General features: G+C 51.8%; 11 protein-coding genes across 11 annotated transcripts; 7 read left to right on the forward strand and 4 right to left on the reverse strand.

Annotated features, from left to right (window-relative positions):
* Nucleotides 1-1,271: 1,271 nt before the first annotated feature.
* On the forward strand, nt 1,272-1,523 carry N7498_008354 (uncharacterized protein; the record flags this gene model as incomplete). Its single annotated transcript, XM_058455416.1, has 1 exon — nt 1,272-1,523. The coding sequence occupies one exon, from the start codon at nt 1,272-1,274 to the stop codon at nt 1,521-1,523; it is 252 nt and encodes an 83-aa protein (XP_058305404.1).
* Nucleotides 1,524-3,231: 1,708 nt separating this feature from the next.
* On the reverse strand, nt 3,232-5,556 carry N7498_008355 (bifunctional molybdopterin adenylyltransferase MobB/molybdopterin molybdotransferase MoeA family protein; the record flags this gene model as incomplete). Its single annotated transcript, XM_058455417.1, has 5 exons — nt 3,232-4,724; nt 4,794-5,033; nt 5,095-5,132; nt 5,195-5,235; nt 5,299-5,556. 5 exons carry the CDS (start codon nt 5,554-5,556, stop codon nt 3,232-3,234), a joined length of 2,070 nt encoding a protein of 689 aa, XP_058305405.1.
* Nucleotides 5,557-6,005: 449 nt separating this feature from the next.
* N7498_008356 (H(+)-transporting V0 sector ATPase subunit c'') lies at nt 6,006-6,878 on the reverse strand (the record flags this gene model as incomplete). The annotated part of the gene is made up of 5 exons (XM_058455418.1): nt 6,006-6,114; nt 6,200-6,508; nt 6,571-6,662; nt 6,729-6,763; nt 6,821-6,878. 5 exons carry the CDS (start codon nt 6,876-6,878, stop codon nt 6,006-6,008), a joined length of 603 nt encoding a protein of 200 aa, XP_058305406.1.
* A 252-nt stretch (nt 6,879-7,130) lies between these two features.
* Nucleotides 7,131-8,476, forward strand: N7498_008357 (Rab family GTPase YPT6). The gene is made up of 5 exons (XM_058455419.1): nt 7,131-7,267; nt 7,327-7,352; nt 7,438-7,526; nt 7,606-8,008; nt 8,067-8,476. The coding sequence occupies exons 1-5, from the start codon at nt 7,215-7,217 to the stop codon at nt 8,123-8,125; spliced, it is 630 nt and encodes a 209-aa protein (XP_058305407.1). The 5' UTR covers nt 7,131-7,214; the 3' UTR covers nt 8,126-8,476.
* Nucleotides 8,477-8,667: 191 nt separating this feature from the next.
* On the reverse strand, nt 8,668-10,623 carry N7498_008358 (MFS transporter; the record flags this gene model as incomplete). The annotated part of the gene is made up of 3 exons (XM_058455420.1): nt 8,668-8,953; nt 9,009-10,127; nt 10,184-10,623. 3 exons carry the CDS (start codon nt 10,621-10,623, stop codon nt 8,668-8,670), a joined length of 1,845 nt encoding a protein of 614 aa, XP_058305408.1.
* Nucleotides 10,624-12,372: 1,749 nt separating this feature from the next.
* N7498_008359 (inositol phosphorylceramide synthase regulatory subunit KEI1) lies at nt 12,373-13,472 on the forward strand (the record flags this gene model as incomplete). Its single annotated transcript, XM_058455421.1, has 2 exons — nt 12,373-12,427; nt 12,489-13,472. Exons 1-2 carry the CDS (start codon nt 12,386-12,388, stop codon nt 13,470-13,472), a joined length of 1,026 nt encoding a protein of 341 aa, XP_058305409.1. The 5' UTR covers nt 12,373-12,385.
* Nucleotides 13,473-14,682: 1,210 nt separating this feature from the next.
* N7498_008360 (uncharacterized protein) lies at nt 14,683-15,101 on the forward strand (the record flags this gene model as incomplete). Its single annotated transcript, XM_058455422.1, is given in 3 exon segments — nt 14,683-14,713; nt 14,754-15,046; nt 15,057-15,101. The coding sequence occupies 3 exon segments, from the start codon at nt 14,683-14,685 to the stop codon at nt 15,099-15,101; spliced, it is 369 nt and encodes a 122-aa protein (XP_058305410.1).
* Nucleotides 15,102-17,710: 2,609 nt separating this feature from the next.
* Nucleotides 17,711-18,883, forward strand: N7498_008361 (mitochondrial carrier protein LEU5; the record flags this gene model as incomplete). Its single annotated transcript, XM_058455423.1, has 2 exons — nt 17,711-17,839; nt 17,894-18,883. The coding sequence occupies 2 exons, from the start codon at nt 17,711-17,713 to the stop codon at nt 18,881-18,883; spliced, it is 1,119 nt and encodes a 372-aa protein (XP_058305411.1).
* A 154-nt stretch (nt 18,884-19,037) lies between these two features.
* On the reverse strand, nt 19,038-20,657 carry N7498_008362 (uncharacterized protein; the record flags this gene model as incomplete). Its single annotated transcript, XM_058455424.1, has 1 exon — nt 19,038-20,657. One exon carries the CDS (start codon nt 20,655-20,657, stop codon nt 19,038-19,040), a length of 1,620 nt encoding a protein of 539 aa, XP_058305412.1.
* Nucleotides 20,658-22,044: 1,387 nt separating this feature from the next.
* On the forward strand, nt 22,045-25,019 carry xlnR (putative C6 transcription factor; the record flags this gene model as incomplete). The annotated part of the gene is made up of 3 exons (XM_058455425.1): nt 22,045-22,483; nt 22,537-24,815; nt 24,876-25,019. The coding sequence occupies 3 exons, from the start codon at nt 22,045-22,047 to the stop codon at nt 25,017-25,019; spliced, it is 2,862 nt and encodes a 953-aa protein (XP_058305413.1).
* Nucleotides 25,020-25,751: 732 nt separating this feature from the next.
* N7498_008364 (putative pyruvate formate lyase activating enzyme) lies at nt 25,752-26,602 on the forward strand (the record flags this gene model as incomplete). Its single annotated transcript, XM_058455426.1, has 2 exons — nt 25,752-25,778; nt 25,883-26,602. The coding sequence occupies 2 exons, from the start codon at nt 25,752-25,754 to the stop codon at nt 26,600-26,602; spliced, it is 747 nt and encodes a 248-aa protein (XP_058305414.1).
* Between the last annotated feature and the right edge of the window lie 48 nt (nt 26,603-26,650).

Consider the following 26,650-nt stretch of genomic DNA (forward strand, 5'->3'; position numbering starts at 1 on the left):
CCCCATCACTGATGGTGTACCTCGCCTAGGGGCGGGTGCTGATCGGGGATAAGGCAGGCTGATAGCAAGTTTGGATACTCTCGACGTAAGGACATATTGACATGAGGGGCTTGTGTCTACCGGGAATCCGGCATGCCATTCCTGCAGCGATCCATTGCGGAGAAGGGAAGCCGGTGGTGCCGGAAGGGCGCTCGACATCCGCGTTGACTCAGGGACGAGGGGCAAATATGACTACGTAGCTCCTGGGAGCACCACTTGAGAATTGTCGAATAACGGAGCCGGAAATTATCATAGCTGCAGTACAGTAGGCAACTGGGAGTGGAACGAGAGGCTCCCTCACATCGGACAGGGATGCTTCTTTTTATAGAATTGTTGATCACCCGTTCGACACCCTAGTCAGAGAACCCTGCCGGAAGGTCCCCTAGTACCGAGTACCTAGTACCCTAATTCCCTACCTGGAGTAACCGACAGTAGCTACTCCGTACAAGTTCGCACACCGATCCAACGAGGAAGTTCGTAGCCCCTCACCGTCATCCAGAGCCTAGTCCTTCATGGACTGTTCCGTGCAGAGGACTAGTGTCCTCGGCACGAACTCAACTCGGGGTGCTCGGGGCTCAGTAGACCCTCACGAGGGCCTCACGAGGGCCGCGCAAGTGCCTCCACCGAGATCTCACGAACCATTTGGCCGAGGGTTCAGCATCCACAACGGTCAGTGACCAGATGCCTGACGCCACCGCACCGTTCGAGTGGTACGCCGCTGCCGATCGCATCCTGTTTCGCGCCCATCCACTCTTCATTGCGTTTTAGGGAAATCAGCACGGAGTATGAAGAGGACGGGGAACAGGCCTCCCATTCGTATTGGGTATCGGCATTTCCATCCCGCTTTGCATGATATATCACACTGAGCTATAACCAACCCCTGCCCAAAAACCACAATTTCTCCGTGGTTCTTAGTGGCTTCTGGTGTCCCCTGATCTTCATCTCCCGGTTCCACTCCTGCCCGCATCTCATTTCCGTTTCTCAGTGGATTCCAGTCGCACGGCGCCTTTCTATTCGAAAGGTTATTAAAAAGAGCCCCCGTCCCTCTCCCCCCTTTCGCCCTCCCCATTCTCTCGCTTCTTCGACCCCAAGGTGAAACGCACCCCCGGTGCCGCGCTTACTGCAACATTCTTTGTCTCATCCCTCCACTTGAGATCTAAGATCTATAAAATAAATCAAACACCAAAGAACCACCTTCACCCGAACACCACCCTCGTTCATTGCCCTTCAAAATGCGCGACACACCATCCAAGTTCATCGAGATCCTCGATCCCAAGGACTGCGAAATGCGCATGTCCGACTCCGACGTCCGGCTGGAAGACGTCCTCGCCGACCACGAGGCCACCATAAGCCGCCCGCGCTCGTCCACGCAATCCTCCAAAGCCCTCGAAAAACCACTCCTGGCGCGAACGAACTCCGCCTCTCCCACGCAGCGCTGGAAGCGCATCAGCAATATCCTAGCCCAGCCGCGACGGAACTCCTAGTTCCTGGAAACAATGATCTACTCCTCGCCGAGGCACGAACGACACGATTACGGATATTCACGACTGGAACTTTTACGAGAGGCATGCGATGCGCGCGGGACGACGGTTACGAGACATTTCGGAATTCGGCATAAACCGAGGGTGGAGCAGGGGGGCAACCTGTCCGGCTCGTGACCGGGTCTGATTGATCTGGTCCGGTTGACAAGAGGGACTTTGATCGCGCCGGACGCAGCAGATAGCCCCCTCCTTGATCTGCGATAACGAAGTGATGGTCGAATTCTGGAATTATCCCATGGGACGTTAGCGACCCCTTGATGGGGGAAATGGATGAATGATATCCATCTTGTTTCCGTCAATGTTCCCTTCGGAGATAAACATGTATAGAAAGGAGTACCGGCGTATCGGACATTATTTTATTTCCCATTCAATTTCACTCCCCAGAGATCCACAGGAACACGGGCATTCTAATTCGCAGACCGAGGTAGTATTCCCCTGGTACCTAGGAACCCAAATCTGCCGCGCCGGTCTCAATCTGCCCGTTACAGATACACAACATGAAAAGCTACTGTACCTCGACCCTCCCAAAATTCCGAATTAGCTCCCTGCTACACAGCCTGGGCATGAAATTGTTTGATCTCGAGAAATCGCTTGTGCCGGGACGATCCGAAACCCGTCCAGCTTGTGTTCTGCGTCGGATCTCCAATTTCGTGGGCCACGGGCCAGGCCCGTCATTGTCAGGTACCGGTGGACCCTGGACCCCGTGATGGGACCGCCTGACTGGGTGGGACATTGTCCTACGCGACGGCGAAGCCTTCCTACGGGCCAGCGAAGTGATGTATGGGTGCGATGAGTCAAGGTTTATAGGCTGGACCGGTCTTTTTGGGAGAGTGGGGGGCGTTTTTTAGTTCTGTTTGGCTTTTCGTGGACGGGGTGTTTGGGACGCTAGCGAGATCGTTGTGCGAACTATTGATGAAAATCGGGGCTTTGTCTTAGTTTTTCAAATTGGTGCGTTCTGGACTTTTGCGAGCGTTGAATGCGGGGACACACGAGGCAGGTTTGGACAATGGCAGTGACGTACAGGGTGATTCAGATTTGTTGTCGAGATTTTGGTTGGGAGAGTCGTTGATTACCCGAGGTTAAAGTTGCCCAAACAATGTTTTTCTCGAAACATTGCCGACCGTGGTTCGCTATCTCCGGACTTGAGATCTACAAATAGTATCCATGCTTTTCTAACGGCTCAATTTCACGTGAGGGGGTTCCAGAAGCCTTCCATGGTACCATACGTTGTTTTGACTCAAATCGCCGAGCTCGGCTACTTCGGCAAGTATAATTCCGCGAAAGTGGCATTGCTTGTCCCACAGACTGTTCCGATAGTTCCCAGGCGTTAGATAATATATATTTTTCACATCTTAATGACCATGATCTCGGACCAAGTCTTGGCATACACCCTTTTGAAAATTGAATAAAGTTTCTTCCCTATATTCTAATTTAAGTCGATTGAGATGGGAGACAGTGCATCGTATCATGTTCTCATTGGCTCATAGATATGTTCTGGCAGTCTAGGACAAGGTATCTGTATAAAGGCAAAACAGACAGAAAAAGGACGCCCGAGAAGAAAGAAAACCAGAGATAAAAGACATAGTCAAAGAATCAGAAAACCCGAGAAATCCAGTCCCCGTCGTAAAAGGCTTCACACGGCCATATAATTTTAGCAGATGATTCGGGTGTCGGATCCGTAGACACTTCCCATCATCAACGCCTCCACGATTTCGCCCTTGATACACACGCCACGTCCGGCGCGCAGGACTACCAAGGCATTCGCGGAAACGAGGCTGCCCACGCGCGAGCTGCGCTGTCCCACGCCTTCAACGCCAGTGCTAGTGGCATACAGGCGACCGTCCGAGCGGGAGCCTGTGACCACGGCGCGGTGATACTCCGTACGCTTGGGGTCAAGAGGGAAGTGATGTGTCAAGACGACGGCCACACGCGGCAGACCGAGGTGCGGTGCCAGCCAGGGCTTCGTAGCCAATGCCTGCGAGCTCTCGCCAAGACCAGAGAGCTTGTGCAGCGAGGGAAGCACAAACAGGTTCAAAGTGACGAGAGCGGAGGCAGGGTTTCCGGGGAGAGAGAAGATGAGTTTAGATTGGCGTTCTTGCTGAGTGGTCACCCTTGAGTCGGTAGCAGCTGCCTTGAAGGGCACTGTTGCGAAGGTAGTGGGCTTTCCAGGCTTCATGGAAACACGACCGAAGTGAATTGTACCGCCGAGTGACCGTTCGATGGTAGGTTTGAGGAGATCCAGCTCGCCCATTGATACACCGCCGGTTGTGACGATCACATCGACACTGGAAGAGGCGCGGCCAACGCCGCGCAGTGAGTCACGCAGGGCATGCTCTAGTTCACCGGCGGGTGTGTCGCGTGCAATGCCGAGGTCGACTGTTTGGAAGCCCCATGATTTAAGGCATGAGAGCAGAGAGGGTCGGTTTGAGTCCCGGATCTGCCCACCAGTGAGAGTGCGGGGATCGTCGTGCTCCACAAGTTCGTCTCCAGTACTCAGAACGCCTACTGTGGGCTTCTTGAATACCTTGACGGTCCGGGTGCCGGTGGCAGCAAGCAAACCGATCTCGCCGCCGACGGGAGAGATGATATCTCCGCGCGCGAAAATCTTCGATCCGAGAGCAACGTCGCTGCCAGGTTCGCGGACGTTCTCGCCAGGAAGGATATCCTCCGCTAGGATGTGGACGGTCGCTTCTTCGTTGCCATCGGGGGTGGTGGTGGCCAACTCGGTGTCTTCGACCATGACTACGGCATTCGCATTCGGAGGCAGAGGCGCACCGGTTGTAATTCTAGCAATGGTTCCCGATTGCAATGGCTCTAGGGCACCGCCGACGTTGGCATGAGTGATTGATGCTACGGGAAAAGTGCCGTTCGTGCTTGCACCTTCGGAGGCAATGATGGCGTAGCCGTCAACGATACTGGCACGGTATGCCGGCACCGCCTCGGCGGCGTAGATGTCTTCAGCGATGACAGACCCCACGACTGATGTGTTCACGGGGGCTTCAATGACGATGGGCGCGGGAGTGTGCTCGCTAACCTCGCAGAGAGCGTCCTCCACGGAAAGCATGGGATATGGTGAAGAACGGTACCGTCGACCAGGGCCCGCGGAAGGGTCATTTGACTGGGGAGCAGTGCGTGCCTTTGGGACTACATGACCATGACCATGACCGTGCTCATGGTGATGATGATGGTGGTGGTTGTGGTTATGTTGGTGACCGGATGAGCCAGACGAAACGCCAGACGAAACGCCAGCCGAAACGCCAGCTTCGACCTCCAGTGATTTCACACCAGCGGCATGCATATTTCGAGAGTTTGCTCCGGCAGATTGAAGACAAGCGTGAGGCAGAAGCTTTACAACAGCTTCGAGATTTTCCACAGCTCCCTTTGGGGACCCAGGTAAAGTAATTATCAAGGTCTTGTCGCGTACACCAGCAACTGGTCTGGACATCATGGCAACTGTGAGGGGGATCAGCGGGATGTAAATAGTCGAATACAAACAAGGGTGATGTCATCTCACATGGCGTTACTTTCAACGAAGCGGCAATCATGCCATGGCTGGGGAAATTAGTTTGTGTTAGCGCATGGCCACAAAAGCAAATGGCACGGTATATACTCACACTAGTCCCGGCGCATGCCGGTGTATCAGTGGAGAGACGGCCTGCGTGATGTCATCAGAGGGGAAGACGCATTATTGGACCGAGTCAAACCGAATGTGTCTTACCTCGGGGGTGTTATCTCGGACTGCAAAGCCGGTCCCACCGCTGAGCAGAATCAGGTTATACCAATTGGGTCCATCGGTCCAGTCGCAAACCGACTGTTGGATGTGGAACACGTTGTCGGGAACGATCTTGATTGCGGGGGATTCCCACTTCCCCTCTGCGGTCAAGATGGGAGTAAGAGCGGAGGCCGTCTGGTCCGACGCGGGGTCCTGAGAGGCCGTGTCGGAGACGATCAGAATGCCTGCCTTGAGTTTGTCCATTGTGAAGGGTGGTTGGAAGGGAAAAGTGGGGAGGGAAGGGCCGGTCTTTTATCATTTGGGTCCGGGGTATGGCGCACCGCCGGGTGAGTTTCTGTCGCCGTCTCGCTAGTGACGGTCCGTGCTGCACTTGCGGTTTTTACGGACGCGGGGATATCTCGAAAGTTTGGTACAGGTTGATTTGGCCTTCATTTGCAACTCATTACTGTACACATTCATGATCTTCCGACCAATGATGCAATTCAGCGAAGCCACTGTGCTCTACGGTATTCGAATCCAGACGCCCCAATGCTGTGTATACATGTGAACAAAACAGAAAGTTTTGAAGCTTGAGAAATAACAAAAAAATAAAAAGAGCAGGTAGCCCGCGCGTCATACCGGGACTAGTCGGTGCCCCCCTCGTGGCCCGTTCGGGCAATCATAGCCGTCTAGCGGCGGGGAGCGTGTCGACTTTAAGCTGCACCCATGTCCAGGGCCTTACCACCAACCAAAAGGCCAATGATCAAACCGAACAGTCCAAGGACTGAACTGAAAATCTCAATGACGAGAATCTTGACAAACCTGTTGTGCGTCTCAGTTAGTGACCTGTCTCCCCAATGCCAATGCCAATGCCAAGTTGGCAATACGGCTCCAGAGAAAGACTTACAGGCTGCTATCCGCGGCATCGGCGAGAGCAGCGCCACTGCCGTTGATACCGACGGAGATACCGCAAATCAAGTTGCAGAGCCCGACTGTAATTCCTCCCCAGAACAGCGCATATCCGGTGTAGAAGTTGCTCTTCGTGTAGAGCTCGACTTCGGCGACAGGGGTGAGCTTCGAGGAAAATATGATCGCCATGATGACACCGTAAATAGCCACGACCTCGCAGAAAATAATGGAAATCAAATTCTTGGTCCGAATTTGGGGTGCGCGGACACCGCCGCCGACGATTGAGGAACCGGTGAGGAAGATACCCCTGCAACAAACACGGAGGTCAGTACGGATAAGAAGGACGACAGCCATCGCAAGTTAACATACCATGCAGCTCCAACCACCGAACATCCAATGCACATCGCGATGCCGATGTTCGCCCAGGCGTAAGGGGACACCTCTTCGAGGAAGCGGCCGACCTGGAACGTGTCATGTCAGTAAAGCTCGCGGTGGGCATCGCTAGCTGTATTGAGGATCGATCATACATTGAAGGCTTCACCTTCCCCCTGGAAGAGCATATCTAGAAAGACAGTTAGCTATGGACTCGGGATCGGATCGGGGGCTTGCTGTGACGTACACGCTCCAACCACGAGGAAGGCGCTCGTGGAGAGACCAAAGAGGTACCGGAGATACATGGCGACCTCTATCAACCTGAAAATGAAGGAATGAATAGGCCTCACAGACGTGGGAGAAAGCCGGCGATAAGAAAGCTGAAGCTCTGCGGTGGAGGAGGATTGGGACTCGCTGGCCGGAGCGGATTAACTGTTCCGGGGCGGTGGACGACACTCTCGCCGTGTTTCCCCAGATCCACGCTGACACCTACAACAGAGGGCTGAGAGACACACTGTTGCTTTGGCTTTGAATTTTGCCATTGCATGCCCATTTCCCGTATTTTTGTTGACTGAGGAGCCCTTTATCCTGTCGCGCGTTGATTTTTCGACCCCCTGAGTCTCCCCCCTCACATCTCCATCATGGCCTCCGCCTCCGGGGTAGGGTCGTATTCGAACCCTCTGAAGAAGTTCAAGTGAGTGGGAATATTCGGAATCAAATTCGATGAGACTATGGAGCTAACATGATACATAGGTTGGTGTTCTTGGGTGAACAAAGCGGTACGGTTTTCTCGAACTTCGCGTCTAATCTATGATTGTCAGGGGGCAAAAGAGGCGATGAAGAAGATTCTGATGATTTTTACAGTTGGCAAAACCTCTTTGATCACCCGTTTCATGTACGACTCGTTCGACAACACATATCAAGCCACCATCGGTATCGACTTTTTGTCCAAGGTACTTTTACTCCGGATACATTGATGTGATCCTCCATTGGGTTGCCTCCAGCAACTGAAGCTAACCTTGGCTTGCTCAGACTATGTATCTTGAGGACCGCACTGTTCGCCTTCAGCTCTGGGACACCGCTGGCCAAGAACGATTCCGCTCCTTGATCCCTTCCTACATCCGAGACTCAAGTGTCGCCGTCGTGGTCTACGATATTTCGAACGCCAAGTCCTTCCAGAACACGCGGAAATGGATCGACGATGTGCGCGGAGAGCGTGGAAACGACGTGATCATTGTGTTGGTGGGCAACAAGACCGATTTAAACGACAAGCGGGAAGTTACAACAGCACAAGGCGAGGAAGAGGCAAAGAAGAACAACCTGATGTTTATCGAGACCAGTGCCAAGGTCGGCCATAACGTGAAGCAACTGTTCCGGAGGATTGCGCAGGCTTTGCCAGGAATGGAGGGCGAGGCCAAGCAAGGCGAGAGCACGAGTACGTCACCGCGCATTGGATGACCTTTTGCTGCAGATACTAACAAGACCCTTTGCAGTGATTGATGTGAACATCCACCCCAAGGAGACCACCACCAACGATGGCTGTGCTTGTTAAGCATTCCACCCCCCTCCACCTTTCGTTTACATTCTGACCGATTATGACGATCGAGTCTGTCCATGATATGCACCAATTTTTAAGATGTACATGTTTCCTCCTTCTCGCTGCTCGTCGGGTGAATAGCGTGTGCTTAGATCTTTCAATCCTGAATGCGGTTGCGTCCAGTTTTGTGAGCTGCTGCCTGGATGGTGGGCGTTCTGATTTCCGTTCTCTCCGCATTATATCTTGTTTCTATGGTCCACACGGGGGTTGCTTCCTGACCCATTTGGAGGTCGTCCTGGCCCAAATGACCCTTAGGCTAACGTTTCGCATATGGTATAATCGATGAAGCTGTACATTATGGCATCTTCATGAATATTATCGCAAAATGCATTAGTGCTGTAGATCTTCTAGCTTGTAGAGAGTTATTTGACATGTGCCCTATTGGCATTGATATATACAAACGTTGTGGCTACTTCCAGCATCATTGAAGAAATTAGTATTCAGGTGATATTTTTGGACCTCTCTACAGGCCTGGGTAATGTATAATTTTGAGAGAATTAGGATTCTTCGGCTACTTCAGTCTCCTCTCCAGTTTCCTCCGGCTCCTCTGCATATGCTTCCGTGGCAGGCTCGAAGAAAGGAGCGAACTTGCTCTTCATTCTGAGTTTCTTGCCGTAGAAATAGAATGCAATTGGAATAGGAACAAGGCAAGCGGCAACACAGCCAAGCAGAGTCGAAGCCCATTGAACGCCCATGTTTTCGAACATTTGGCGCGAGAATAGCGGGAAACTTGCGGCGATCATTGAACGGCAGAATGTGTTTGCGGCAATCGCAGACGCAGCACTGTTGGAAATGTTAGATCATGACGAATAGCGATTATGGGGCTGGAAATACTCACAACATGAGATAGGTATCAATCAAGTAATTAAACAGCTGAATGAAGATGATCAGGAGACCAAAGCCAGTGAATAGGCCACTCAAGGTTGGCACGATCCAGGGGATGCTGTTCGTGAACCCAGTCCATCCGAACCAGAAAAGACCTGCGGCAAAGAGCACGCCACCAAGAATCACAGGAGGACAGCGCCACTCAGGAATAGGCACGCCGCCGTTTTTTTCCAGCTTCTTGTTATACCACCTGCTAGAGATGATGATGTATGCTGCGGCAATGAACAAGCCGACGACCATACCGAACAAGGGCAGGCCGCCAATACCAGGGTTCATACCATACACGCCCTGGAAGACGACGGTGTAGGCCGTCAAGAAACAATAGAGAAGCCCGTAGATGAAACTGAGATAGATCGTCACCGCCATAATAAGCGGCTCGCCGAAGAGTAGGCGGAGTGGACGGGAGAAGTTGTTCACCATCAGCTCTTTCAAATCCACTTCAATCTCTTCCTGCTTGGCGTGGATTCCCCAGTTCTTCGTGCGACGACGCAATTCAGCGGCCTTCTCAACGAGCACAACGGGCGGGTATGATTCCTTAAGGAAGAGAAGGTTCATCACAAAGGCCGCATAACCCATGAATGCAGGGATATACGCCGTCCAGCGCCAGCCAAGATAGGACATGTTGATAAAGCCTCCAATAAAGGGAGCTACAAGAGGTCCCAGAAACACGGTGCTGGAGAAACAAGCGATCGCAATACCACGGGTACGGTTGTTATAGATGTCGGAGAAAACAGCAGCGACGACCGCTAGGGGCGAACTGCCAAAAATGCCGCAGAAGAATCGACAAATCATGAGCGTCTGGATATCCTTGGAAACGGCTACTGCAGTGTTAAAAATACCGAACCCCAGCATGGCGATGATGATACCGGGGCGGCGGCCCTTGAGCTCGGAAAGAGGTGCCCAGAGCAAGGGCCCGGACGCGTAGCCGACAATGTACAGGGTGCTGGATAGAACCGAAACTTCGAGACCGACGCCGAAATATGAGGAAACGTTTTTTGAAGAGGCGCTGAAAATGGCGGAATCAAAAGTCGAGCAGATACTTGTATATGCGAGCATAGCGCTAATGTAGATCCTGGAATGGGGTCAGGCATGAACTGAACGGTGTTTGTTTGAAAAGTCATAACTTACTTTTTTTTAAGTGGCCAGTTCTGAGGGTATAGAGGATCATCTGGCCCATCGAATTCCACGACATAGTCATCGCGGTTTGGCAACTGCGGCGGATAAGGCTTGCCGCCGCCGAATGCCGGGAGGGGAAGCTTGGAGGGTCGCGACTTGACGCTTTCACCAACGGTCATGGCATGTTGAAGGCGTTGCGTTTCAATGCGGCTCAGCGCTTGGGACAGGCCCGTTCGCTGGCGCTCCAGATCCACCTCCGTATTGCGCGACTGTAATCTGCGGAATTGAGGGTCATAGTCGACAGAGCTGCTGGAGCCCGTTGAGGACCCAGTTCCTGAGGATCTAGGTCTCTCGGCCTCGGCGGTGGGCTTTTCCCCATGGTAGTCGGAAGATTGGGCCTGGGCATCGTCCTCGGCCCGCTCGAGAGCTTCGTCGGCTTTGTTGACGCTCATGGTGATCAGCGCGTCTGATAAGTGTCAAGCTCGAGGGGGGGCCCGTAGATGCTCGCGGCACCAAGATCTTGAGAAGGTTGGACGGTAAGAAATTTCAGATCAGTTGCCTGATCGACAAACAGGAGCTGCCCTTCCAGAAGCTACCGGGCATAAAAGGATAAAAAAGGAAACGGATCTAAAAGGAACTGATTCCGACCTAACCGTGCCGACCCACTTACTACACGGCTACGACTTATAATCGCAACTGCCGGCTGTCCAGATCCAGAGGAGTGTATGAGAGTGCACTTTTAGTGCAGCGTCCAGATCAAGCTGCCGCAGACATCAGCCGTGAGATACTAGCAAACCCATTCGGACTTGGTGGTAGTCAACGAAAACGAATCCAATTTAAGGGTGCATTCGCCGCCGAGCTCATGATTCCCCAAAGGTGGGACCCTGCACTAGTGGGAAAATATGTGCAACCCGGATGTGATGTCATCATCGGCCTCGGCTGCAACACCGTCAAGGGTCGATTATTAATTTTGAGGATAGCGTCGGAATGCTGGGCCATGCCGGAACGGGAACTTCGTGGAATCGACACTCACAGTACGCCGGGTAACCTATGTTTGATGGGAATCGCTGAGGGGGTTCTATATGCATCGATGGGATTTAGATTGGTAATATCTAGAGTTTGGTGCCGTGCAGCGATCTCCTTATTGTCACCGTCACCGACTGGATTCCCGCTTGGGTATTCATCCTATGGAAGGATGTCCCATGCTAACCTTTATCCAACCCACGGCTGGATGGACCGATAAACAACGCGGTGACTGCTTTCTACTTTCCAGCTGATAGAGGATTCTTAAACTTATTAGGCACGAGCCGCTAGGATAAGTCGGTTTTGCGGATTTATAACTATATCCGAATATGGGTGCGGCGATCAACCCTACAACCTGCAACACACTTGTAGCATCTCTCTCTTCATCAAGGCTGCACCTTGCTTAGCCACAGGAAAATGCGCTCGTTATAAATCCTTCCGAAAAGAGCTCATTCAGGTCCCTGGCTGTTGGTCCACTTTTTGAGGAAGCGGGCGTATCCGCCCGTGGACAGAGGGTCCCACACTAGCAAGGACGATCGATGGCATTCTCAAGTATTGTTCAACGCACTATCGCTTCTAAATTCATCCATCCTTACTGCGCCTGCGTGAACTCTGCGATGAAATATATTGGGGACCCCCGGGATGTTCTGATTCGGCCCTCTTGCCGATACTGCCTCCTTCAAAAAAGCTCGCTCTATGATCGAGAGGTAATAAAAAGGCCGAACTTTACCTAGGAGTGTCATCAGATTGGCGAGCAGGGGTGCTTAATTGAGTGGGCTGCTTTACTGAACCCGAAGCCAGATGCAAAGATCTATAAGAAGGAAGGGTTTGAGCCGGTGTCTGTAATAAGATTTTCTAATTTGAAGATGAGGTTGTGACGACGCTAGAAATGCAGGTGGTGGTGTGCCGGATGCAGCTGGTATTGACCACGCCGATAAAGGTACCAGCAGTTGCAAATATTTCCCTATATAGCTCGAGAAACAAGGCAAGACATAAAAGAGGCAGGATCCTGAAAATGGTGAGTTTAGCGCATGAATAATGCAGACCAAATCGAGAAGAGATCTGCACGGATCCGCCGGCAAACGACACCCCTGGTTTCTGTGCGCCACTGTACTTTGCCATTTCCCTCCAACCTAATCTAATTTCATTATCTCCATCACATTCATTCTTGACCAGGTAGAATTCGTCAAGATGGGATCCGTTTCACGATTTTTCCGCTTTCCGCGGCCAGAGGTGAGTCTCCCTCGTTGATTTCTGCGTATCTGCCGTCGCTAATCGCCTTGTGACGTCGCAGACCTTTCTCTACGTGATGAGCCTGGAGACGGGCGCGTCGTTGATTACCCTGTCGCTGCTACTGAACAAGATTAGTGGCCTTTATGGCCTCCTCGCCCTGTTGACCGGCTACCATCTCTCCCCGGTACAACTGTCGATGTACCTCTACTCCCTCGTCGCCCTCGCCCTCGGCGCCCTGCTCTTTCCGCACATCCGCAAGCAGTCTCCCCTGGAGTGCCTCGCTCTCGCCTATCTGTACCTCTTGGACAGTCTGATCAACGCGGCCTACACCGCCGCCTTCGGTGTGACGTGGTTCCTCGTCGTGTCGCAGAATTATGACAGTAGCAACGCCCCTGGTGGTGAGACGATCGCCCAAACCGCCGGATTCACCAACCCCAAGTACGATGCCGCCTACGTCGAGATCCAGAACACAAAAGAGGGCAACAACTTCATCGCGCACCCTCCTCGTAGCGTCGACAACCTCAGCAATGCTGTCTATCAGCCCGAGAGCTTCCAGAGCATCGTCTTCATCTCGTTGCTGTGGGCCGTGCGTGTCTATTTCGTCCTGGTTATGCTCGCTTTTGCCCGACAGACCCTTCGCCTCTGGCTTGCGATTCCCCGACACACCCAACTGCCAACCCATAGCCGCAACGTGTCGGTCGCAAGTGTGGCGGACATCGATCGTGAGCCCTTCACGGTTTACAGCCCGGACGGACAGGGCTGGAGGGGCAAACTTGGCCGCATCATGGTCGGCATCGGACACAGCTACTGGGTTGGTGAAGAGGAGGATGGAAACTGGCTCAGTGGCATCAACCACAAATTCCGCAGCCGCAGCAACAACAGCACCGAACTACCTGGCCCCCTTGAACGTGAGCGGAGACGCCGCTCGGGCACCGGACCCCCTCAGCCTTCTCAGTCGATTGTCCGAAACGGCAATCTGCAGCAGATTAACGAGCATGGACCTGGAACCAACGTCAAGATGCAGGACTGGACCGAGGCTCGATAAATGATTATTTACAGCCACCCCCACGCTCCCAGTGGTTGCAAGTCCCGGTCGCCAGCGGTCTGATTCCAGATGGCAGTATCGCAATCCCCATTGCACTGCTCGAATCTCGCTTTACGTGCAGATATGTCCTGATACCCCTCCGACACATCGCAGGAGACAATCCTACTCGGCTCTTGTCTCTATCCTATCGTTTCAATTAACGGCCTCTGTGAGGAAACACTCGCTAGAGACTCGCACACCGGAACCTGCACATGCTGCAATATTTATACCTGAGTAACATATCCACATTGTTTACCTGACGAGAGAATCATGAACACGATCTTGTTTGGGTACGATATCATGCATCCCTGTCATTTTCCTCCCGGTCTTTCTTGTGAGGCGTTCTGGGTAATACGGCGTTGGGATTAAGACGGTCGTGAGAGTCTGACTCACGGAGTGCATTTCATCTTCCTCGAGTGGCAGGACATGTACATGGCATGAAATAAGGATGGGTCTAGTCATCGGCGCTTTTGGTCCGATCCTCTCTCTACATAGCTATCAAGACTCATTAGGCTCCGGGATTTCACATCTGTACACTTTATATACCACACATCCATATACTCTTATGAACCCCTCTTTTCCAAGGTCCCGGGCTCTGATGCCTCTCCGTTCCAACGAAGTTCCTAAAAACTATAAATCTCTTTATCCCAGCGAGAGATGATCTTACCATGAGATTTGGGCACTAACGAGTGGTCCACCCGTGGCCCATTACATGTGTAGGTACAATCAGTATCTATACCAATTCCTCGATCTATGTATGGTTCGATATCGATCTCCGACATCGATTTCGGTTCGCAATCACAAGTGGAACTGTTACCCACAGTCCAAATAAACTCGCATGATGATGCAGCTTGCGTGGTCAGCCCCTATTTCCGCGTAATCCGTGCCTATTTTAGCCCAATTATGCCCAATGGATGCCCGATATTAGAGACACTTTCGCCGATGATTACCCGAGTGGGCCAGAATTAAACATGAAAATAGCTATCGGTAGCGCCAAGATCCTCAATCGCGCATTTAGAGTTCGGCCCAATATTCTCGGTGGGTGGCTTAGGGGTGTCAGGTTTCTCTGGGGCGTCACAGGACGCATGTAACATCTGCAGCCTTAAATTCGTATAATCCTGGTCGTTGAAGTCTCTCTTTCCTTGAATCCCAAGGTCCCCCTAGTCTCGCAATGTGTGCATATACCCAGTACGCTGTTCGTGGTAAGTTGTTGACTCAATTGAATTGGGATACTATACCCAGGGTCTGAATTGCATGTTGACACCGTCAGACATTCGAGGGGAGCCTCGTGGACCGAAGCGTTGAACTCCTATGCCGAACGAAGTCTTCGAACTACATCCGACCGCCTTCTTTCGAGTACACCATTCCTAGCTCAGCCTCATTATCCACTTCCTCAAATGTTCAGCATCCAATTCGACGCCGCAGGCATCTATCTCGTCGGCACGACAGCCGAACAATTCCACGTCCCCTTCGAAGAACTGATATCATTCGCCGGGGGCATCATCGGCCTCCTCGAATACGGGCTCTCATGGAAGGTACTGAAAGGTGTACTGGGCCGAGCACGGCATCGACTATGGCATCGACCGATAGCATCACTTGACCAACAGCTTCCATTATGGATCGACAACTCGGGGCCTGTACTATATGAGGTCCGCTACGGGGAAGAATCTATTTTGGTTACTCGTCAGAGCCTGGAGTCGTCTCGCTTTGGGAGGGCCATAAAGGAACATTGGGATGGAGGTATGACAAGGCCTAGTACTTTATGGGTTGTGCGAATGGTGTTTGAGGCTTTCTTTGTTGGACTTTGGCGGAATGTGCGGCGTTTGAAGCTCCGCAGATTTTGAATAACGTAGTTCCCGGCCAAGCGAGACACCCGGCCATACGAGACACCCATCTAAAATCGCGTCTTCCTACCCAGCTACCTTCTTCCACTAACTACCATGCCACCAATTCGCTCTGAATCTCAGCAGAAATTGGCCAATCAGGAGGGCAAGATCTTATTAGCCCTTGACGATATTAAACATGGCCGTATCAAATCTATCCGCGCAGCAGCGAAGCTATACGAAATACCGCCTGCTACACTACACCACCGCGCCCAGGGGCGCCTTTCACGCGTCGATCAACGCGTACCTACCCATAAATTGACCCAATACGAAGAGGATTCGCTTACTGAGTGGATTATCTCTATGGATTCGCGTGGAGCAGCGCCTAGGCCATCTACTGTGCGAGATATGGCCAATATCCTACTAGCTACGCGCGGTAGCCACCCTCCACCTACAGTTGGCAAAAATTGGCCATCAACCTTTATCAAACGTCGCGAAGAGCTTCGCTCGCGCTTCTCGAAGCGTTACGACTACCAGCGCGCCCTAAACGAAGACCCTAAATCCCTACGTGCGTGGTTTGCGACCGTGCAGCGGGTTATCGATGAGAACGGTATACAATCGAAGGATATCTACAACTTTGATGAGACAGGATTTGCAATGGGTCTTATATCTGCGCAGAAGGTAGTTACGCGATCAGATTACTACGGTCGGCGTCATCTTCTACAGCCAGGAAATCGCGAATGGGTTACTGCTATCGAAGCAATCTGCGCAGATGGCTATTCGCTACCGCCCTGTATTATCTTCAAAGGCAAAGTTGCTATCACAGGGTGGTTTAACGACCTACCAAAAGATTAGCGATTAGAGGTATCGAATAATGGCTGGACTACCGATGAGATAGGCCTACGCTGGCTAGAAAGAATCTTTATCCCCTTTACTAATTCGCGCGTACGCGGGCGATTTCGGTTACTGATTCTTGACGGCCATAGTAGCCACCTTACGCCTCATTTCGACCGAATCTGCGCAGATAACGATATTATCCCTCTTTGTATGCCTTCGCACTTATCGCATCTACTACAGCCGCTTAATGTAGGATGCTTTGCACCGCTTAAGCGTGCGTACGGTCGCTTTGTAAGCGATCTTGCGCGTAGGGGTTACAACCATATCGAGAAGATTGATTTCTTGATTGACTACCAACGCGCGCGGCTAGAAGCCTTTCAACTAGCTACTATCCAAAATAGCTTCGCAGCTAGTGGCCTAGTGCCAGTTAATATAGAGAGAGTGCTTAATAAGCTTAATATCTCTCTACGAACACCATCACCACCAAGCAGCCGGCCAAGCAGCAGATCTAGCCAGTTCACGCCAAAGACGCCTAGAACCGTCGTTCAGCTACTAAAGCAAGCTTCGATGCTTAAGGATCTACTAAAGCAGCGGTCAAATAGCCCTCCAAGCCCATCAAAAACCATACTAGATCAGATTATTAAGGGCCACTGCATATCGCTACACAACACCGCATTACTAGCGCAGGATAATACGAATTTACGCGCTGCAAACGAGAGGATCAAGAAGAAGCGTAATCGATCGACTAGGCAGATACCCTGCGAAGAGGGTTTAACCGTCGAGGAGGGCCTACAGCTAATTACGCAGCTAGGTTTGCCAGCAGAAGCACCTACGGTAGAATCGCATGTGCAAGGCGAATTGCCTATTCAGGCAGATCAGCCAGCTAAAAGGGCTCCGCCAAGGTGTAGTGGATGCAGGGAGATTGGGCACAGGATCAATATATGTAAGAATCGCTATATTTAAATTAATTAATGCGTTTTCGTTGAGATAGTCGATTTTGAAATTTCGTAATGGGGTTTGGTGTCTCGTATGGCCGGGTGTCTCGCTTGGCCGGGAACTACGTTATCAATGCACTGTGGAACATAGCCGTTTTCAATTGCGTCGGCGGGCCGTCGTTAATCAATTGAAGCTTTTATTTACCTATGTTTCGAAGTTATGATTTGTTTAGATGGGTTTCTGGAGTCTTTTGGGGGTATCATTCCCATCTTGTGGTGCAATCTTGGACTTGAACTGTCTCGCACATATTTATGCACCATTTTGAGGGTCCGAGACCCCCATCTCTTACTGCATATCAAAAAGAACTTTAAGTCTTTTACAAATTAGAAACTTTTATGAACATTATTATGCTATCGGCGTGTTGGGCAGGCGGTGTGGTGTGTGGTATGCAAGTCGAAGCGTCCATCGGCGAGCTCCGCGCGTTTCCCTTGGGATTCCCGACGGCAAACTACCAACCCTCGCGGTAGTCTCATTTCAGATGAGGGGTGTTGCGCAAAACAACACGTCCCCGGGAATTGTTCCTGGTATCGAGAACGAGATACAATGTCATTCTCTATGAAGTCATCACCAGCGGAACAAAACAGAGACTACAAGGGCAAAGTAACTACGAAAGAGCGGAGCTTTGAGTATGTATTAAAGAGCGGATTGGCCGGAGGTCTGGCAGGATGTGCTGTGAGTACTGCACCATGCGGTCTTACTATCTGTAGCAGATTATAACGCCAATAGGCAAAAACCGCCGTTGCGCCGCTTGATCGCATCAAGATACTTTTCCAGACATCCACACCGGAGTATATCAGGTACACCGGTAGTTGGGCAGGCTTTGTGTCTGCCATCTCAGTAATCAGACGCTATGAAGGGTGGAGAGGCCTATTCAAGGGCCATTCAGCTACGCTTTTGCAGAAGTTCCCTTATTCTGCTATCAATTTTCTCGCATACGAGCAGATCAGAGCGACGATCATTCCGTCGAAAGACAAGGAGACGCCGCTGCGCCGCCTTATGTCCGGCAGCCTTGCAGGCTGTATATCAATCTTCTTTACTTATCCGCTAGAGCTCGTTCGGGTCCGGCTTGCTATTGAGACGAATCGCGCCCAATGGTCTTCCTTACGGGATATCTTTCGTCAGATCCACTACGAGCCCGGCGCATCCCGTGCCGGTATAGCAACAACCACAGTCACGGCAAATGCAGGCTCCACCAATCAGACTATCTCTCGTGCTTTCTATACGAGCTTTCCGCAGTTCGGTCTGGCCAACTTCTACCGGGGCTTTAGCCCGACGCTGCTCGGAATGCTCCCTTACGCAGGCATGTCCTTTTTCATCCATGACATTGTGGGCGATTGGCTGCGCCACCCAGCACTTGCACCATACACCACAATCCCACATTCAGCTCTTAAGCCACGGTCAACTCGCCGGTCTTCTCTGCATCCAGATCGACTCCAGCTTGTTCTCCCTGCAGAATTATTGGCTGGTGCCCTCGCCGGGGTAATTGCTCAAACAACCTCGTACCCCTTCGAGGTCATCCGTCGTCGAATGCAAGTAGGCAATGTTATGCACGGTGGACATAATCTTGGAATTTCTAAGACTTGTCACAAGATTTGGTCGGAGAACGGGTTTCGTGGATTCTGGGTTGGGTTGACCATCGGGTATATCAAAGTTGTGCCCATGGTTGCAACTAGTTTCTTGGTTTATGAGCGATTGAAGTGGGCTTTTGGAGTTTGAGCGGCATTATTGCTTATTTTAATAATTGAAGTACATTTCGAGTTCAAGGAAATACAAAGGGCCCGTGCCTTTCTGGAAAGAATTAGTTTCCAAATGTTGACGGGGTCTGGTGCCTGAAGAATGAGGTCAATATGTATTCTTGCCAATCCTATCTCTATTTCTTCACAAATTCAAGTCTCCTGGCTAGCCAACAGCCAATCGTGAACCCGATCACGGAATTGTTTTCATCTCGTCGAAGCACCATCGTCCAGTCACCCGGTGCTGGTGCATCTAGGCCACGTGGGCAACTCAAAGCCCAGACATCACCAGCCAGATATCGCATAGCCGTCGCGGGTCCTCGGCCGAGGTATCCATCAAAGGATCCGTACAGCATTCCTGCATCGCCTGTGCAGTGGAATGTAGATTGGACCTCTGTACACTCATAGTCACCATGTAGTGGTGTGTTCTTGACGGAAGCTTCGTCTTTGGTGAGACGGCGAGCATTAAGCTTACGGTTCTCCTTGATACGATGGATGCGCAGGTTATCTCCATCAATAGTCGCCGTCATGGACTTGGATTTCCCATTGGTAGCATCGGTCAGCTTGATGATTTCGGCCTCTTGATGGCCCGCATAAGTGATAAGGACTTCTCCCTCTCGCGAACCCTTAGCCACAATGATAGCAAGTTGAGTATCGTCGTCGAGGAAAATGCCAGCCCAATCCGCGCTCGTTGCCACTGGTGTAGTTTCCATCTTGGGCTTGTTCAAGATACCGCGCAAGATATCATCAGCGGCCGCTGGTGCATTAGCCTCGTGGTTGAACAAAACAACAACGGACAGGTGCTCGTGTGGTGCATGCCATCGCATCAGACGATATCCACGGAGCGCACCACCGTGGCCCAGACAATCCATGCCATCGTCATTAACATGCGCCATGCCATAATGATAATAGGCAGGGTTGCCATCGCTGAAAGTCTGTCGTTCGTAGACGGTCTGGTACCAGCTTTTTGAATCCGAAAAGCTTTTCTCCAGGTGCTTTTCCCAGGCGATCATATCCTCGAGAGAAGCAACCAAGCCAGCATCACCGGCCCATTCCATCCGATTCACTGCGGGGAAATACCCTTTCACCTCATTTCCCTCGTAACCCACACACGGAGGAGGATGCTGTGCAGTGTTGGCACATAAAAAGGCGGTTTTCATTCCAGCTGGACCGAGGACGCGATCTGTCAGCAGCCTTCCAAGTGACTCTCCAGTGACTCGTTCAATGACTCGAGCAGCCACGTAGAAGTTAACGTTGCAGTACGAGTATTCCGTGCCGGGCTTGAAGTGGAAAGACTTCGTTCGATCCATCGCGGGGGGTCCATCGCGTGCTACCGAGAACTCGTCATCAGGCTTGGCTCCCCAGAGAGTAGTCATAGCCCAATAGTCACGCAAGCCAGATTGCATATCGACCAGGTTTTGGATAGTTAATCCACTGCCTTGGAGAAGTTCAGGCGGATGGATTTCACCAAGCGCGTCGGTGAATTGCTTCTGAACGTCTCCCTTGGCGGCCATCTCTGGTGTCGGGTTACGCTCGAGATCAAGGAGCAGAGCGCAGACATATTGTTTTGTAATGGAGCAAATGGCCATCTGGGTTTGAGCTGTAAGGGGAATCCGCTCGTTCATGTCTGCCCATCCCCAAACGCGTTGGCCAACAACCTCGCCATCCTTGAGGACAGCGACTGCACCGCCTGGTCCGCGGTAGCGAAGGGCGACGGTGTCCAAGATCTCCTGGATAGATTTCTGGTCGGTCGGCATCGTATTAACAGAGTGTTGTAAAAGACACGTTGTTTGTAATCGAACGACTCCGCTTTTTATCGAGTGAGGGGTAAGTACTCAGGGTTACATTCATCCTCACACCTGGGACTACCTAGACAGCTATACCTTCATATTCCAAGATCAATCCGTTTGTGGTAACTGATTGAATCTACGATGCACTAGTGTCAAATGCCGTTTGCTCCAGCTGCCGAGTCCAGGTACGCATAAAGTTAGACGCAGGTTTACCCCGGATCCCACGCCCCCGGATTTAGGCAAAATGCAAGATACAGCCGAGATCGGGGTTAGACTGAAGACTTTCTCCAGAACAAAAATGTCTGGGTCTTGCCCTGCTGATCATGCGATGATCCAAGAGCAAGAAAATTTGCCTAGCCTGTGAGATCAGCCCCGATGTTCGAGAAGAGTGTGATCTTCAAAAGAAATATGTACTCTTGATAGACATGTGGCAGAACCTCATTTAGTTTTGGTCGGGTCTCGGAGGCATTAGAAACCTTTTCGGTCTAAGATTCCAGGACCAGCCTAATGTGATTAGCTTGTCGCAGACCCCTGGCAGACTAAGATGGGCACGTCCGAAGGCTTCTGGTATTTACTGAAGGGCTGCCACATCCCCACATCCTAATCCCCTGTCAATTGAAAAATCGACACATTTGAATAAAAAAGAGAAAATGAAAAGAACATCGTCTACAAAATAATGCCCCAAAACTAATTCCCCTCCTCCTCTTTCTCTTCCCCCAAGCATGGATCGGGTGCCAATGGTTGGGACGGGAACGTCTATAGATCGCAATGCCGCTCTGCCGAGTTCGGGCCAACGCCATAAACGAGGGACGGAGGCAAGCCTCACGGGCAAAAGAATGGGCGCCTTACCCATTTCTTTGCTTGGCAGATTGAGCTGGAATAGGAAAAGTCACCCAGATCGAACGGCCTAACAGTCCACACGTAGACCCCATGCATCCAGGCGGTCTGTTCCATTACGACAGTTTGACCGGAGGCAAAAGTCATCGTTCACCACGTGCCGCTTCCCCGCCTTCTCCAGGATTTCCCCTCGTGCATCACCGGGGGTCCGTTCTCTTCTTTCCTGAAGCTTTCTTCTACAGGCTTTCAATACAGCTCATTGACTCTCTCAAGAAATTCACTGCCAAAACGCGGCAGTCAACCCAACAAGCTTTCGGAGCCCGGGTCCCGGTAAAGATCGCCTCCACCAGAGTCTGGGGTACTCCTTTTATCACCACTCGGCAATGTCGGTCGGTATCTGACGCGACTCGGTTTTCGCCCATTGCTCGTTTACATCCATCCCCACATTTCCAGACCCGTCCTAACTTCCTGGGCTGCTGGCCTGCATGTCGCGGTAGCTCTCGCCCCGTGGAGAAGCATGTCGACAGGCTCCCTCCAATCTTTCGCTAATTCCTATTCGCCTTTCTCGTCGCGGTCGCAATCCAATCGAATGTCCCAGTCTCAGACCCCCGGTCTGGATACGCTCGCCGAGGGGTCGCAGTATGCGCTGGAGCAACTGCACCTGGCTCGGCAAGCTGGCGCGACGTCCAATCCCCCGACCGATCCCAACGGCAAACCCATCACTGACCCCGAGCCGTTACGATCACAAACTCACCAGCTCTACAACGATCAAAAATTCCCGGCCGACGGTGGAAAGAACTCTAAGCAACAGCGCGACCCTTTAGCCGAAGCGCGCTCGGCCATTCGAAAAGACTTTTCTGCCACTCCAGTGCGTCGAAGAATTAGCCGAGCTTGCGATCAGTGCAACCAGTTGCGTACGAAATGCGATGGGCAACATCCCTGTGCGCATTGCGTCGGTATGCCCCCCCTTTCTCCATATTGACTTTCCCGTATCCCTAATGTGTTCTAGAATTTGGGCTTGGCTGTGAGTATGCCCGGCAGCGCAAGAAACGCGGGAAGGCCTCGAAAAAAGACCTGGCGGCGGTAGCCGCTACCAGCTCCGGTAGCGACAAAGGTGTCAACGACAGTGCATCTCCAATTGGGCAAACATCGCATGAAGCCAACGGTTCCTATGATCCGACCTTCGATGCTGCTCGTACATTGGCCGATTCCGCCCAACCCCATTTACGCAATGCAAGTGTTGTCAGCATGCAGCAAAACACGAATCCACCGCCAGTTCATTCTCAACAAGCAATTGGCTCCAGTATGGACGGCATGTCGATGCACTACGGAAACGTGCCAGACTCGAACCGGGCCTCGATATCTATCCCCGACCTTCGCTCCCTTAACATGATGCATCATGGGAATGGCAATCCGCGGTCTCCATCTGCAATGCTTCAATCCCAAGGATTCGGGTCGGGGTATAGTGATAATACATATCCGTTGATGAACCAGCAGGAGGCAAACTCAGCTTCGATGAACCAATTTCGCCTTGGTGGCTCTGGGGAAAACCCTTCCGCGTCATTTTTGGGATTCTCCCCTTCAGCCCAGTCGCCCAGCTGGCTCCCTCTTCCACCCCCCTCACCTGCGAACTTTCCATCTTTCAGCATGGCTCCCTTTTCCAGCTCTTTACGATACCCCGTCTTGCAACCAGTCCTTCCCCATATCGGCTCTATAATCCCCCAGTCTCTTGCCTGCGATCTCTTGGACGTCTACTTTACCAGCTCTTCTTCGTCACATATATCACCCTTGTCGCCATATGTTGTCGGATTTGTCTTCCGCAAGCAATCATTCCTCCATCCAACGAAGCCAAGACAATGCAGCCCCGGCCTTTTGGCTAGCATGCTCTGGGTAGCGGCACAGACGAGCGAGGCTGCCTTCCTGACATCGCCCCCATCAGCACGAGGACGGGTATGTCAAAAGCTCCTTGAGCTATCGATCGGGCTGCTTCGACCCCTTATACACGGCCCAGCCTCTGGAGAAGCCTCACCCAATTACGCCGCAAACATGGTCATCAACGGGGTAGCCCTTGGAGGATTCGGTGTCTCAATGGATCAACTAGGGGCGCAAAGCAGCGCAACGGGGGCTGTCGATGATGTCGCTACCTATGTTCATCTGGCAACCGTCGTCTCGGCCAGTGAATACAAGGGAGCTAGTATGCGCTGGTGGACCGCAGCGTGGTCACTCGCACGAGAGCTCAAACTCGGCCGTGAGTTGCCATCCAACGGCACAAACCGCCAAGATGGCGAGTTAGAAGGCGAGTCGGAATTAGGCCTGAATGGAAACAAGAGACAAGCAGCATCGCTTCTCAATCCGATGGGCAATGGCCCTGGAAACTCCGCAGTGGACCTAACGGAGGAGGAGCGAGAGGAGCGTCGACGCATTTGGTGGCTTCTATATGCTATGGATCGGCATTTGGCGCTCTGCTATAACCGCCCATTGACACTTTTGGATAAGGAATGTGAAAGCCTATTGCAGCCGATGAACGACGATCTCTGGCAGGTGGGCGATTTCTCAGCCGTTGGCTACCGACGCGCTGGCCCAGCTTTCGAATGCACCAGCCATAGCATGTTTGGCTATTTCTTGCCGCTTATGGCAATCCTCGGAGAAATCGTGGATCTACAACATGCCCGAAATCATCCAAGATTTGGCCTTCATTTCCGCAACAGTGGAGAATGGGAGATTCAAGCTATGGAGATCACGCGCCAGCTAGATGTCTATGCGCAGAGCCTGAAGGAGTTCGAGACTCGCTACACCAGCTCCCTGTCACTTGGAAATGGTGACAATGACACTACGATGGATGGAGCCCCTCATCTCAACCATGTCAGCCCGTCCGGGCGCTCTAGTAGCACCGTCAATTCCCACACCAGTGAAAACATCGTACATACAAAGATGGTCGTCGCCTATGGCACCCACATCATGCACGTTCTCCACATCCTACTTGCTGGAAAATGGGACCCGATCAATCTATTGGACGATAATGACCTCTGGATATCGTCCGAGTCTTTCATTACAGCAATGGGTCATGCCGTCAGTGCCGCTGAGGCAGCTTCCGATATCCTCGAGTTTGACCCGGACCTGAGTTTCATGCCATTTTTCTTTGGAATCTACCTTTTGCAAGGCAGTTTCTTGCTGCTTTTGACGGCGGACAAGTTGCAAGGGGATGCCAGTCCGAATGTTGTCAGAGCTTGTGAGACGATTGTGCGGGCGCACGAGGTTTGTGTCGTGACCCTCAATACGGAGTACCAGGTATGGCCTTCTTCCCTTCCCTTTATCATTCTTCGAATCAGTTACTGATTTTGCTCTCAGAGAACATTCCGGAAGGTGATGCGGTCGGCTCTCGCTCAAGTCCGTGGCCGTGTCCCCGAAGACTTCGGCGAGCAGCAGCAACGCAGACGTGAGGTGCTCGCCCTGTACCGTTGGAGTGGCGATGGCAGTGGCCTGGCTCTTTGACCGGAATGCTCTAAAAGTTGGCCGCTAATGGATTATATGACGTTCAAAATGGAGAGCTTTAATGCCTCCTCTGCTCTTGTTTCTTGTATACCTTTTTTTTTTTATTGACACTGGATATGGACATACCCCAAAGGCGCAGAGAAGCGCAGATACCTCTTGTTGATTCTTTCCTGGCACATACGAATACCCTTTAATGAAATAAATACTTTCTGCTTTGTCAATTATCTTCTAGTTTAATAATTAAACTTTCAGCAGCCTTCCCTGCAGTCCCAGTCGAACCCGCCGACGCTGCCGTTGGTCTATGACATCATCGTCATAAACCCTCCATTTCTCCGCTTTATACATCAAGCCTTCAGCACGTACGCTGTGCGAAGATCACACATTCTAAGCTAACAGACATGGCACGCTACTGCGAATCATGAATGTCCTTACCAGACCCTCACACAGAGCCCTTACTGCATCCCACCGTCATCTCCTCCGCGGCACGCTCATCCCCAGGCGTTTTCTGGGGATACCACCGGCATTCCTCTTAGATGAGTACATCCCCCGGTACTTCCTCCTGAGCTCCGTCGATGAAGCCAAAAAGCGATCCGCGGCATATGCGCATCTAAGAGAATGCAACTTATGTCCGCGAAAATGTGGAGTAAATCGGTATGAGACGACGGGAACGTGTCTTATCGGAGCGGAGACTGCCAAAGTGAACGTGATAGCGCCGCATCGTGGAGAAGAGCCATGTATCCAGGGATTCCATGGCAGCGGGTCTGTTTTCTTCTCAGGGTGCAATCTTCGCTGCGTGTTCTGTCAGAATCATGTACGTTCCCTATCTCGGCTTGAGTACGCTCAATAGCTAACCTCGCAACTAGGACATCGCACACCAGCGCAACGGATTCGATCTCACTCCCGAAGAACTCGGTGAATGGTTCCTCAAACTGCAGACTGTTGGCAATGTTCACAATATCAACCTCGTCACGCCCGAGCACGTCGTCCCACAGGTCGCTCTCTCGATTCTCGCCGCCAGGGATATGGGCTTGCGCGTACCGATTATATACAACACTTCTTCCTTTGACTCTTTAGAGTCGCTCCAGCTACTTGACGGCCTGGTCGACATATACCTCCCAGACTTCAAAGTATGGCGGAGTAGTACATCGAAACGTCTACTCAAAGCAGACGATTACGCCTCCACGGCAATGGAAAGCATAAAGGAGATGCATCGCCAAGTCGGCGACCTTGCGTTCACGTCAGATGGAATCGCTAAAAAGGGGGTTCTGCTACGCCACCTGGTCATGCCTGGCAAGGGGGATGAGGGAAGAGAAATCATGCGCTGGCTTGCAGAGAACGTCTCTCGGGATCTCTACGTGCATATCATGGAGCAGTATCACCCCGATGCGCACGTTGGGAAGACAAAACGGGTTACGAGGCGAGTACGTCTTGGAGAAGGTGCTGCGCCCGAGGAGGAGGTGCGATATGCTGATATCAATCGTGCTGTGCGCGATGAAGAGCTTGTTTCGGTCAGGGATGCTGCTGTCAAGGCTGGACTATGGCGGTTCTGCGAGCCTAATGAGAATAGCGCGTTTCATTTATAATTCTGTCATTTTACCAGAGACATTGTACATATACTTTGTTCTCCAAGT

The sequence above is a fragment of the Penicillium cinerascens genome, assembly GCF_028974065.1.
Source record: "Penicillium cinerascens strain IBT 15544 chromosome Unknown scaffold_4_segment0_segment0, whole genome shotgun sequence".
NCBI classification, from domain to species: Eukaryota; Fungi; Ascomycota; class Eurotiomycetes; order Eurotiales; family Aspergillaceae; genus Penicillium; species Penicillium cinerascens.

Excerpts from the sequence above, each read along its gene's own strand:
- N7498_008357 (XM_058455419.1), top strand. The coding sequence starts at position 7,215 with ATGGCCTCCGCCTCCGGGGTAGGGTCGTATTCGAACCCTCTGAAGAAG. Across the intron at positions 7,353-7,437 it reads GTTCTTGGGTGAACAAAGCG|TTGGCAAAACCTCTTTGATC; the intron begins GTACGGTTTTCT and ends TGATTTTTACAG. Across the intron at positions 7,527-7,605 it reads GTATCGACTTTTTGTCCAAG|ACTATGTATCTTGAGGACCG; the intron begins GTACTTTTACTC and ends TGGCTTGCTCAG.